The 13,688-nt window shown below is 39.4% G+C and overlaps 1 protein-coding gene across 6 annotated transcripts in view; it reads left to right on the forward strand.

Annotated features, from left to right (window-relative positions):
- Window positions 1-13,688, forward strand: part of HECW1 (HECT, C2 and WW domain containing E3 ubiquitin protein ligase 1) — a 254,314-nt gene that overhangs the window by 65,367 nt on the left and 175,259 nt on the right. The window contains exon 2 of one of the 6 annotated variants that reach the window (XM_021531969.3): window positions 6,025-6,082. The exons of the other annotated variants lie outside the window; for them this stretch is intronic. Within the exon in view, the coding sequence (XP_021387644.2) occupies window positions 6,056-6,082 (27 nt within the window). The 5' untranslated portion in view covers window positions 6,025-6,055. The remainder of the gene's footprint in view (window positions 1-6,024; window positions 6,083-13,688) is intronic. 6 annotated transcript variants of the gene reach the window in all.

Here is a 13,688-nt window from a genome sequence, read left to right on the forward strand (position 1 = left end):
TGGTCTTGAAATTCACTACCAGCTAGTTTTCAAGAATAATGCAAACCTAAAATTTTAGCTCAGAAAATTCCATGTTATATAGGATGTACAGATTTCTTTCTCTCAAAGTTCTCTGGACTTTTTTAAAGTTCTCTGGACAGGAACAGTGATAGCAGATTTGTCTCTAGCCTTGCTCTGCATGCTGGTCTCTGCAGTCACATTCAGATACGTGCAAGGGCCTGTCTTGCTAAGATTCTGTAATTGAGTGGATATAGTCTATATATAGACTCTATAGTCATTGCACCAGTTTTGCAAACTACATACCAACTGTGTGCTAGAAGGTTGTTTTACACAATTTCATTTATTAATTTAAAAAAACATTATTTTGTATTTGAATGATGTCATGAGTCACACTGGCAGTCTCAGGTGGTTCCAGGTGGGCAATAAGAAGGAAACTCTTCAGTCCTTCTTGGTATCTCTCCTCCATGCACGTAGGCCCTCTAAAGAGCGGCGTTGCCTTTTAGTGTCCAATGCCATACTTATCTGTGTCAGCATTACCAGTAACAACCTTCCTCTTCCCTACATGGCTGCAGAATTCATTTAAATGTTCATCAGCAAGCTTTATGCACTCTCCTGGAGAGTAAAGAGTATCCCCACAGACAGCAGGGACATGAACTCTATCACCCTGACCCACCAAGGTTTGGTCTCTTGTAGCTTTCTCAGTGCTTGGACTGCTTGGGCACCTTCTCCCATGGAAGGTGGAAGCTTCCCAATTGAAGCTCAGTTAATGCTCAGTTAAAGCCATGGATCTTTTCTCTTTTAAGAGGCAGACACCAGCTCTGAAAGGAGCTGAATGACACCACCAGCCCTGTGCTCAGAGCCCACGCACACACCTCATCCATGGCTCAGCTGGCTGGCAGAGGCTGGACCTGGTTGTGACTGCGTGGAGCTGGACTCCAGCAGGTTACTCGTGGGTGGAACCCCCCTGACACCTCTCTCAGGCTCCACCCTTCATGCTTTGCTGTCACCCAGTGTAGGAAACAGGGATGTTCGTGGTCAGGTCTTTTGAATTTAGACTGCAAACAAACATTGTTCAAGAATGTAGGTTTCCTTGTCCACCTCAGATTCTGGATTTCATGGCACCCATGAGGCAGAAGACTCTATGTCATGGTATAGTTCTACAGTCCTCACCCTCCCTTCCAGCTGAGGCCTGGAGACAAGACCATGACTATCTGATAACTTCCAAAACTGGGCTGGAAATTGAGAACAATCTGGTAGATTTGCAAATTAGCAAATGGAAGATCCCACCTGAAAATGGCATGAAGGTGTTACTTTTTAATTTGCCTTTGGTGTAAAACAATCAGAGTTTTCATTTTATATTAATATGTAAAAGATTTTGTGTCTTTACTTGAAAAAGCTAGAGTGCTTTCCACAACAGATGTAACTCTGATTTTGAGCCAGATTTCAGTGCAACTGAAGTTTGTCTCTGGGCAATTAAAATCTTCAATTAACATATTAATTATTTTTCTAATGATATTGTATTCTTTCTGCCTTCTGAAGGGGAAAGAAAATGTTTAATTTGTATGGTGGTTTGTGAGTTATTTAGCTAATTTACACATGAGAATTTGCTAGTGTTTACCTTACAGTCACAAAACCATGCATTTATTTTAAGGGTTTTATATATTTCCTGCTCTAGTAGCTTCAGCTGGCAGGTGTAATTACCAAACCTTAAAAATGCAGGAGATTGTTGTACATATTTGTACTTGTTGAGATAGAAGGAACAAACACTTCTAACATAAATACTGGAGCTACCTATCTTTCTCTGATCTTTATAAAAACTAAAAAACCTTTCAAATATCAATATGTGGAAGTTTAAGAAAAAAATAATTTTGATCTCTTCAATGGTGTTCCAATCACTTCAATGCAAAGACAGTGCTCAAGCTGTGCAGCAGGTAGCTCTTAATTGAGGCCGATGGTGTCAGGGGAGATCAAAGGAAGAAGGGAAACAACATAGGGACAGAAAAGCATATCCGCTATACAAATATACCTACTCTTCTGTCATTGCTAACAGGACTGCTTATTGACAGAAAATCATGTTTGGTGTTCTTTTAGCATGGCTGTGTGTGGAGCTCTATCTTGTCCGAAGTGGCTCAGGAGTTTGGGCAGTTGTCTGTTCTCAGATGCCAGATCAGCCCCTGTTGCAAGTGGTGGCATACGCTGAGAACAAATATTTGCTGTCTCTGGAAACAAACTGTTGAGCACTGAATTAAATAATTTTTCAAGATTGAATAGATTTTCTTGCTTTTACTAGCCTGTACTGTTCATCATGTCTGGAGACCTATTGGACTAATTGCTATACAAACTATCCCAAACTATCCCCTTAAGAGGAAGCAGTAGAGCAGCAGCATGGGCTGCAGCCAGAGGCCAGGACACACGAGAAGTGTAGACATGTACAAGCAGATGCATGCATATGTAGAGATTGAAAAGAGATGCTGATTTTAGTTGTTTGCATTCCAGCTTTACTGTGATTGGAGTTTTCTTTGCAAGAAGTATTTTTGAGAAAGGGATTTGAAGCAAGATGGCAGCTACCAGCAGGATATGAGTCTTAAGATTGCTTCAGGCAGGACATGGCATGCATAAAGATTATATTCATATACTTGTGTGATAAAGAGAAAAAAAAAAACAAAGGTACACAGAGATTATTTAAAGGGCAGGATAGAAGGATCAAGCACCAGCTGCAGAGACCAACAGTAGCTTCTGTAGGGAGGGGGACAAACCTGAAGGAAATGAAAAGTGGAGGGGGAGAAGGAAAAGATGGAATAATAGCAGAAGCTAAGGAGATGGATAAGAAAATGGAAGGGAAGGAGGCTTGATAGCTGCATATATCAGGGCTGAATAGCAAACAAGAAACCTTAATGTTAAATGACAAGTGAGGAAAGAAAAGGTGTAAGATAAGGTGAGAGAGATAAAAACCTAAATCAGGGAGGTGGTAAACATCAATTGGATCAACTTCAATTCGCTTTGTTTCCAAAAGGAGAAATAGCTTAAGAAGACTCCACTGCTGAGTGGACACTTCTCTCTATTTTTCTTCTGAATCACGATAACTTCATATGGAGATCTAAGAAGAAACTATTCAGCCTCTAAGCTGAGGCTGCTTTTGATGACAAACTCTTGTTCCCAGACAGAAAATGAATGTATACACAGGCTGTAGTATTCTCAAAACAAGCAGCACAACTCCTCTATTCTCCTGTATTCCTTAGTCTGTTTCTCTTACCTCTTTATCACACAGGCTCTAAACATAATACTGCTGATTTTCCTGGCCCTTGAGATGATATGTTTGCGTATGCATTTAATGAAATAAGTGCTGTTTAGACTTTGATTGCAATAGCAACTGGCAGACCCAGTCACGGACTGAGTTGTACAAATACTGTATGAGAGTCATGTGAAACCCAAACTAAAGTGCCAGGAAACATGCAATCTGAATGTAAAGACAGGAGTTCATAGGTGACCAGAGACAGCCAGCAAACAAATTCAGAAAACACTGTTCATCTGAGCAATGACAGTCTTTCTGATCATAGGCTCTCCAATTTACCTGAAGTGCACTTCAATTATAATCACGATTCTGAAGCATGTCATTTAATATAAACGTACCCCTGAGTAAATCTATCCATATGTAAGATAGCACTTCTCCTATCTATTACTGTTAAAGTCTTAATGCATAGAGGCATACCTGCCACTTGTCCTGGAACAGGGGATGAATAGAGCACAGGAGACAGAGCCCTGACCACCGCATGGCACGAGCTTTGCTGCCCATGGGGTGTTCCTGGCTGGCTGGGGTGCTGTCAGCAGGGCTTTCTGTCAGGTTTGGCATAAGCCCTGAGCAATGGCATTCTTTCTGGATTAAATGTGTGAAAGGATCACAACACATTCAGCTGCTGTGCAAAAAATGCTTTCTGTGACTCAGTATAGATTTTGTGTGATATGTGAGCCAGGCAGTTTAGGTAGGTACGCACACTGGTTTATTTTTGCTTGTCATTCACAAACTGAGTGACTTGAATTGAGGTTTGTCATGCTGAGATGCTTTGAGGATGGAGGAGTGAGAAAATGTATTGCAATACCTTGGAATTCTGTTGTCTGGCACAGCAGGAGGCAGATGGGGTGCAAGTCTGGAAGCTCTTCCTCCTTCTGGAGTGGTCTTACAGCATCCCTGCTCTGTATAACCTGCTAGTGTATTGTGGATGGCTCTGGAGGCACGAGTGAAGCTGTGGGGTTTCACATTGCCTTTTAGAATAAAACTTTCTATGAAAGCTGAGTTAGAACTGGCTTAGGAAGAGACTTGTGTCTGTGCTTTTATCCCAAGTCACAGAAAGTAGAGAATAGAATGTTTCTGCTGTATGTGACATAATGTAGTTTATTACTTTTTGTTATGTGTGAAGCTACCAAGTCTGAAACCAGCTTCTGTGTGGCTGTAGAAAACTCATGGTGACTGGTTGTGAGAAGAGGATTTACAGTTTAGCTATTTGGAAGAGTTTTGCTGTGTATGCTTCTAACAGACGGCTGAAAAAAGTGTGGATTAACTTCTCTGAGATTGCCTTTAAAGATGATGTGGCTCCTTGCCCAACTTTGGGATCACCCTGTTTTATCTCCAGTGTAAATACGCTTCTTTAATAAAAGCAAAGAGACACCAGACTACAGGCAGTTGGTAAATTTGGGACTAAAATGGATTATGTCCGTGAGATTTAGTGGTTTGTGAAAGACAGAGGGAGATGACAAAGCAATGTGTACTTTTATTTTGTCTAATTTTATGGCTATTACATGTTTTGAAAATCTTTTAATAACAAGGGAGTATAATCAAATGGCATTGTTTTGTTTTATAATTTTTTTATTCAGATTAACATTTCTGAACAGTTGAGAATCTTCCTAAATACAAAGCTTTTTCTTCTTCATTTTTTGTGCTCTTGATGAATTGACAATTTTAACAGTGGTGTTGATCACTTGTTGTTTTAAGGTTTCTCAGCTGTTGATGAATGCACAGCAGAAACTGATGGTGGGGATGAACAGTAGTGTGGGCCAACAGTCTCCAGAGGTGTGTGATGTGAGGAGATAGGGATATCAAACTCTCTGGTGGCTGAGGGGCTTTCCCTGCTAGTGCTGTAGGGAACCTATAAAGCATCAGCGTGGCCAGATCACAGAAGAGAAGGAGGGGGAATGAGCTGAAGTATAGGCATTGTAAATGTTGCTGAATTGTAGATTTCTTTTGTTTTTTTTTTTAAATGTTGCTGAATTGTAGATTTCTTTTGGTTTTTTTAATTGTATTTTAAAGTTTTATTACTTCATGTTTGAAGAGCCTTCTGTCCTTGCTGATTGGCTCTTCCTGATTCAGACTTAAGTTTCTCTCTTTGTTTCCTTCTCTCTGCATAGTTTTTGTAACATGTGGATGTTTCAAAACCATTTGAGGCCTGAATAAAGAAGCAGAATCTTGCTCACAGTGTTTTGCAGTCTTGTCTTGGACTATTCAAACTATATATTGTACTACTCAAACTGAATATCTGGTCAGTTCCAGTATGGTACACTGAGATTTACTTCCTTTGTGGCTGGTCCCTGCAAATCCATGTTTGTCAATAAATTGATAGGAAGAGGAAATACTGGTTAGCTGGTGCCCATCTAAGCTCATTCAATGTGAGGATTTTGCAATGAAACTCCACTGTACAAGTCTTTTATTTTCTTTCCGTTTCTTCCTAACTTAAATGGCTATTATGCTTAATCTTACACAGTCTGAAAAGTTTATTTTAAGTTTATTTTTAAATGGTTCTTAGTTTTTAAAACGTGTATTTCAGCATTGAAGTGCATGACAATGTCCAGCTCTACTGGAACGTAATGTAGTGCGCTGTTAACATGGGTAAGGTACACTTGATACTGAACAGTGGGACAAATCAATTAATAAAATGTTGTCAAAGGCTTTGGTGGAAAAAACAATATTTTTGAATGTCGCTTATGTTGGTTGTGGGATACATGCTGAGTTAACCTCATTGAACTTTTCCCCAGGAATTGATGCGCTTACAATTGGCGGGTCATTATGCTGCTCCACCTGTGTAGTGTTAAGGTCAGTGTGTTTTTCTGATTATAAAAACCATCCATACCATTCCATTATAAATTCACTACCATTCATATAATGGAATGTGCCAAAGCTCGGAGCTCGTTGCAGCTGCCCCCGGTCCATGTTTAAGATCAAACAAAGTGGTTCAGGTAATTTGAGCACCTTTTCAAGAATATGCCAAATCAAGCTTCATTTGAAGTTATCTTTCATTGTTTAAGGGGTTTTTTTCTTCTTTTGTAACCTGCTAAGCATCCATCTGATGTCAGTGTTGGGTTTGTTTGGTGTGGCCAGCCCAAGAATTCTTACGGAATGAAGATGTGGTGATTATACAATCCTAGCAAGGAGGTCCTGGGAGCAGCAGGCAATTGTAACACTGCAGTTGCACGTATCCATGCCTAGGCAAAGCACAGAATGCATCAACCACTCACCTCCACAAGGCATTTTCTGACACCTGCAGCTTCTAACTGTGAATTAATTCTGAGTCATGACGACACACAAATCAGCCATCACGGTAGACACTAATGTGTGAGATGCAGGGGTGTATGTCTGTGGCACTAATCACTGACTAGAGGAACCTGTGAGATAATGTGCATGCGTAACACACTGCTGCTGTTTGCATCTTTCTGCACAGCTTGGTTTTCTCAATTATTATCAAAGAGAGCCAGAATGTGCGTTTAAGTTTATCTAGTGTTATTTTTGTCACTGAAATGTTGATATAGTTGGGGCTTTTGAGTGTTTGCTTCTATGTTTTTCTTTCTTATTAATCATCCAAATAACTTGAATTCTGTGAAGAGGAAGAGTTCAGTGAACAGCAATGTATGTCATAGGGCACAATGTTCTTCCAGTTTCATGAGAACCTATCCTTTATGTTTAAAGTTCTGCACTTCACAGTAGCCAGTGAGAGCCTCAGGCGCAAGCAGTTCTGCTGGGTAGGCATTTCAGCCTCTGTGCAAATTAAGCAGTGCTGTAATTGCTGAGGAAATATATGAAGTCTTGGTGGTGACAACTGAAAATCTTTGTGGATGTGTCCAACAGCACTCCTTTCACCTCTGTCTAGCTGCAAGATTAGTGGTATGCTACATACATATAGACTCACAAAATGTGATGAAGAATCACAGAAAGACTCTGGTGAAGAATAATCCTTGAATGTCCTAGTTTATGAAAACTGTACACAGGCTGACATTTCATATGACAATCATTTGAATTTTGCAGCTATTGCATCAGGTAAGTACATCATCAGAAATATTTGGCAGCTTCTTTTATTACTCTGAAAAAAAAAAAACAACAACTAAATGAAATCTCCCTTGCCCCCACCCCCACAAAGATGATGCAGATTATGGTAGGATTGCACTTTTGCTCAAGTGAAAAGGCTTAAAAGGAAGGGCATGTTTAATAGCAGAAGGGGTACGAAAAAGATTGAGAATAGGGTTTGTTTTAGTAAAGCAGAGTGCATAATACCTGTTTAACTTGTAAGCAAAACCAGAAGGAGTGTATTTGCAGAATTTTCAAATTCATCTGTGGTGATGATTTTCCCAAGTTTTAAATGAATGGATCTCTCACAGCTAGCTAAGTGTCTTTAATAAATCTGGACCCTTACATACAACACCACAGGGCATCCTGGAGGTTGTGTTAAGTATGTTCCACCAAGAATCCTGCCAGGAATAGGTAGCTGATGTAGCAGCAGGAAGAAAATGAATTACTTACTTGCTGAAGCATATTCAACTGACTGAGATGCTTTGTTTCCTCAGGGTGGTCTTGTGGTTAAGATAAAGGAGTCTTGGTCCTCAGTCTGTATGGACAGCTGTATTCAGATGTACCAAAGTGATGTCGATCACCTGTGACAAAGTGCTGTCTATTAGATATGTCACCTATCTTTTATTGACAAAATTCCTTAACTGCAGCTTTGGTTCAGTTTCTACCACTCTCCTCTATGTGTGGAGGGAAAAAAGCTTTTCCTAATTGGAAAGTCTTTTCACAGTTCTTTGCCCCACCTTCCCTCTCCTCATTGTGCATTGAAAGCATGTTGAACTAAGTTTATAACAAAATTTCCAACTGGACACTTTTTTCTCCTTTATTGCCATTATTAGGAAAAAAAAATAGTTTCAGTTTTAATCTCAGCATGGTTTACTTCAGGGAAATCAAACCAGATGCACAATTTAGTGTATGGTAATCAGCAGTAGGTACCTGCAACTGGTCCTTCCAGATAGGCTTTTGAGTTGCAATGTAGGCATTGGAAATAAGTGTCAGTATTTCTAAGCAGTTTGAAGACTTGATGGGTACAAGAAGTGTAAGACCCTTCCAAATCCTTGAGGGGGCCTGAGCACTATTTAGAAGTGTTTAAGTATCTAATTGCATTTCTTTAAATTCATTTCCCTACATATGCCCTAAATAGTCAACAGAGTGAAGTCATGCTCCTGTTGGTATTTCAGAGCACCATTTTCTCTCCCTTAGATGTACAACCAATATAAAAATGTTACCCTAAATCAAGTGCTCAAATCTCAAAGCAGGCTATCAAAATGGGAAGGAAAATACAGAAACACAGCCAAAAATGTTATAACACAATCAAAATAAGGTTCTATTTACAAAATATGTTAGTGCTCTAGTACATGGTGGCTCCTCTCCAAGTAATTTCTGCTTTTTAAAAAGTCTTCTCTAGATGAGACACAGAGCAGCATATTAACCTTTTGCTTTGGAGTTAGTCCTTCATTAGGGAAGAGGGCTGTTATCAATATACCACTTAAAAAAATAATCTCCAATATGAGTTTTACCTTATGTTTGGTCTATCAGGGACCACTGTAGCTCATGTGCTTTTTGTGAAATGCTGTGTATTTACATTAAGACATAGAGCAATATTTTATTCTTTACTTAGAGTTTATCACATATGGAATTCATACTTTCAATAAAAATAGTTGTTTATGGGAAAAAGATCCTCTGATTTTCCTATGCCAAATGTTGTTATTGTACAGTTGTTACCTGGGGTTTATTTAGGACTAAACAGACAAAAATTTTCAGATATCCTTTTGCAGTATAATTCTCAAGCAAAAATAAAAAACAACAACAAATAAGCTATAGAAATTACTTTTTATAAAACAGCACATATTGGTAGAACCTATGCTGAAAGCTATTTCTCAGACAAAAGCATTTCCCCATATCCAAAATAAAGCATTTTACAATCCCTTTGCTTTCATCTGTGCCTTATATTTGCACTGCCTTTCTTAATGCTAGTGATAACCAAAATATCTAAAGAATGTGCTTTGAACTCTGCAACTTTTCTTATATGTTTGTCTGATAGGCAGAAGAGCCAACAGATCCACCAAAATCATTGGGTGCAAAAGGAATGGTGGCTAGCCATGAAAGCATGAAGGAAACCCTGGCTCTTCCTGTAGACTTTCAAATATGTGCTAGTGGTCCCAGCAATGGCTGCAAGATATGGGAGAGTGGTTGGAGGAGAGGTGGAGCTGTGAACCAGAACCCTCGCTCTCCTCATGTCTTTTTAATTAGAGTACAGAAATATTGGCTGGGATTGCAGTTACATCTTAATGGAGAAATTAAGAAACAGATTAATTTTTGGCACGATTCCCTCCTCCTGTTTACATTGGTCTCTATTTCCAGCACGAGTTTAATTGAAAGAACAATTCTCTGTACTTTCTTAGTATCTGCCAGACATGTAAGGGAATAACTATACATTTGGAAAAACACAAGGGTGCTTAAGGGCACCACCAGAAATTGAGACATGCTTTAGAAAACAGCACAACTAACCAATATTATCATCCAGGTTATTAGGAAGGGAGCACTTAATAGGAAATTTGATTACGATTGCAATTGTGCCCACTATATCACCTAAGTGAAAGGTTGTGAAGATGGTGCTTTCCATCTAACTTCAAGTATTTAGGGGGACAGGAATATGGGACTGAAGTTGTTTCAAGGCCTGTTGAATTTAACAGACCTTGAAACAACCTAGGCCTCATCTTCCATCAATCCAAGACATGCAAGATGAGGCCTTGGCTGAATTCACTTTTGCACTGATCCATACCTTCTGCACAAGCCATTAGCCATACTTGATAAAATTGATGACATTGGAAACAATGCATGCCTTCGGAGTTTTGATGCCACTTTAAAATTTCTGTTTGCTTTACTGGCTGTTGTCAGCTAAAAATTCATAAACTTAAAAAAAAATCTGAAATAAAAAGCATTATAATTTATTTTGGTAAAATGCAAACATGCTTATAACTTCCAGGTTTTCCATACTGGGAACCTACATTATTTTCATAGTGTTTTGCAACTTTGCTCTTGCATGATGTGTGGCCATTCTTTGGTTTTGACATGCACAAAGATTTTGATTTTACTGGGAAATTCAAATATGTTCTCTAAATGTGGTTCCATCTCTTAAAGCAGAGAAATGGCTGAAAAATTTTTGAACTTCTATATGTTAAAAGTCAAAATAAAGTCAGTGAATGTTTATTAATATTAAACCATTTACAGAACTAGTTGCCTAGTGAAAAAAATATTCTACAATTCACCAAGAAAGCTCTGTCAAATACATTATCTCTGACTCTTTATGTGAATATATACTTTAAATTGAATTGGGAATTTAAAAAGCAAAAATGTAAATGAGTTTTTTTTTTGTACTTTGCATTTTAAATTAGTCCATTTTTCATGACACTGAGTTTTCACTTCTGTTAATTTCTTTGGTTCTTGAAGAAAAATTATGCACTTGATGCCTCATTCAATGTAGGAGAAAAAATTCACGCTAGTTTTACTAGTAAACGAGAAATCTGTCACAAAATCCATGCAGAAAATATAAGCATGTTTTGTTTAATTTGTAACTAAAATTTTCCATGAGGATGAGAACACACTGAACTCTGTATGACAAAATACTAATTAGGAAGAAGGGAGCTGGAGAGGGAGTAGTCTTGTGTTGCATATTTGATCAGGTCCTGTTCCCATTAAAGTGACTTTGATTAGATTTATGCTGTGTGTTTCTAATGGTCTTTGAAATACCATAACACCTATTTCTGCAGACTTCTACACAGGAGGAAATTCCCTTGTGTGAGTAATCAATTCAGTTGATGGAGGCTATGTATAATTTTTTTTTAATAGCTTACCTTCCTGGGATGATCAGACTTCTGGTTGCCCTGCTTTCTGTCAGTCTCTTACCTAATTGCTTCTGAAGCCATTGGCTAATTTCAAGTGAAGCAGAAAGGAGTCTTTGAGATAATTAGGTTTCTACAGGCCTTGGGGGCTGGGAAGAGGAGAGAGACCCAAGGTTGGGATTGGAGGAAAGACAGGTAGAATCATTTGTCACCTGCTTAAGCAGATGGCAAAGTATCATTACCTTTGCCTTAGGTGGGTTTTCTGCATTGAAATGGACAGGAAAAAGCTGGGACTTCAGCAAAGGTTTGGTGATGAAGGATAGCGCTCTGCTGGAAAACAGCTGTATTAATTCCACTTCTAACAGAGCTGTTTGTTTTTATTTCCAGGAATACTTTTGGAATCAAACCTGAATGTCTTCAATGCAAACATTTAGCTTCTGGTTAAAGGTTACAGCAATCAATTTATCACTAATACTGAGAGAAAAAGTACCAGAAACATTACTATGTGGCTATTAAGCTAATGTGTTACAAGTGATAAATCTGTTAAATTAGTGTCTTTGTCTGTTTGCAGGTCATATACTGTGGTGGGCTGACCCTGACTGGATAGCAGGTGCCCAGCAGAGTTTCTCTCATCATTCGCCTCCTCAGCTGGACAAGGGGAGAGAAAATATAACAAAAGGCTTGTGTGTTGTTACAAGAACAGGGAGAGATTACTCATCCATTACTGTCAAGGGAAAATCAGACTTAACTCATAGAAATTAAATTATTAGCAATCAAATCAGAGTAGGGTAATGAGAAATAAAACCAGATCTTAAAAACATCTCTTCCCCCTGGTGTTGTGGCCGGTTCTTCCCATGTTTTTTCTGCCACTCTCCACTTCCAGGGAGAGGACTCCTTACCTCAAGGAGTCTCCTGTGGGGTCCCTCCCACAGGAGACAGTTCTCCAGACTTCTCCAATGTGAATTCTTCCCACAGTCTGCAGTTCACAAACTGCTCCAGTGTGGGTTTCCTGCCATGTCACAGGTCCTGTCAGCAAACCTGCTACAGTAGTGGGTTATTCTCTCCATGGATCTTTAGTTCCTACCAGGAGCCTGCTCCAGTGTGGCCCTTTCATTGGGCGTAGCCTTCTTCAGGCATCCATCTGCTTTGGCCTGGGGTCCTCCTTGGGCGGCAGGTGGATGTCTTCTTCACTGTGGGCCACCAAGTGTTTCCAGGACACAGCTGCCTCACCATAGTCTTCATCCCAGGCTTCAGGGGAATCTCTGCTCTATGCTTGAAGCACTTACTTTCCCTCCTTCAGTGATCTTGAGGTTTGCATAATTGTTTGACATACTTTTTTTCACCCTTTTTGTTGTCTCATCTTGTGCTGAAATGATTTTCACCCAGGAATAGATTGTTAATGTCAATGAACTGCTTGCACCAGGATTGCTTTCACATGGGAACTTGCAAAGTGCTAGCTTCCCTTAGAAGAAATGACAGGCTAGTCACTGATATGAGGAGAGCAGACCTGATCTTATGAGTCCTTTCTTTTTCTACCTTGCTGCAACACAGAGGTGGACCCTTCTTCGAGGCAGCTGGCACTGTCTCCATGGGACATTGGGCAAGCCTCTGGCAGCTGCTCACAGAAGTTGCCCCTGTAGTTCCCTGCTACCAACACTTGGTCACACAAACCCAATGTACACACACAAATGAACTCCTACACTGCTGTGGAACCCCTAATGGAAATGCCTGTTCACTGGTCAAGTTTTAGCATCTCTGACATTCCAGTTTTACTGCCTAGGGTTAAATTGAATGGCATTTTATCTAGCAAGTAATATCATCAGTTTAAAGTAGTGTCTACAGACCAAAACATATTTCATTGATTTGTGCACCAAATTGGACAGCAGGAAGTTCTTGTTGTCTGTAGGAGAACAGAACTGATTCCCGAGATACCCGAGCAGGCTGTGGCTGCTTGTGTGGCCACAGCCTTGATGCAGGGCAATGTTTGCATCTCAGTCTTTCTTCCCAAACTCAGGTTTAAGGCCTACAGAACTGAACAGTTTTCCAACTGGCTTACTTGTGCAGGCTTCTATAAATACTAATTAATGAAACTGGAGACTTTCATTGCAATGCCCTAAAACCTAATCCTTGATGAATTTAGGACACTTTCTTGACAGGGGATTTGTTACCAGAAAAACAGGTTAAAAAAATTGTCCTTTGGGCCTTATTTTAAGTGCAGTATTAAAAACTGTAATTACTTTTCTTCTGTGAGGAGTCAATGGCAGCAAAAAAGTGTTAAATCTAACTCATAGTCCTCATTAAAATGAAGTCGAACTATTGTTTGAACCTTCATTCAGAACCATTCTCATGCTTCTGTCTGTTAATGAGTGAAATAGAATATTTCCCATCACCTTTCCAGATGTTCTTTGAAAAGTCTCTCAAGACCTTTTGAACATGGGACTAGAAACACTTTTGAACTGGGGTAAAAGAGGAAAGAAATAAATTAAAACCCTGTGCAATAATGTAAGCAGATGTAGAGC

The sequence above is a fragment of the Lonchura striata genome, chromosome 1 (assembly GCF_046129695.1).
Source record: "Lonchura striata isolate bLonStr1 chromosome 1, bLonStr1.mat, whole genome shotgun sequence".
Classification (NCBI taxonomy): domain Eukaryota; kingdom Metazoa; phylum Chordata; class Aves; order Passeriformes; family Estrildidae; genus Lonchura; species Lonchura striata.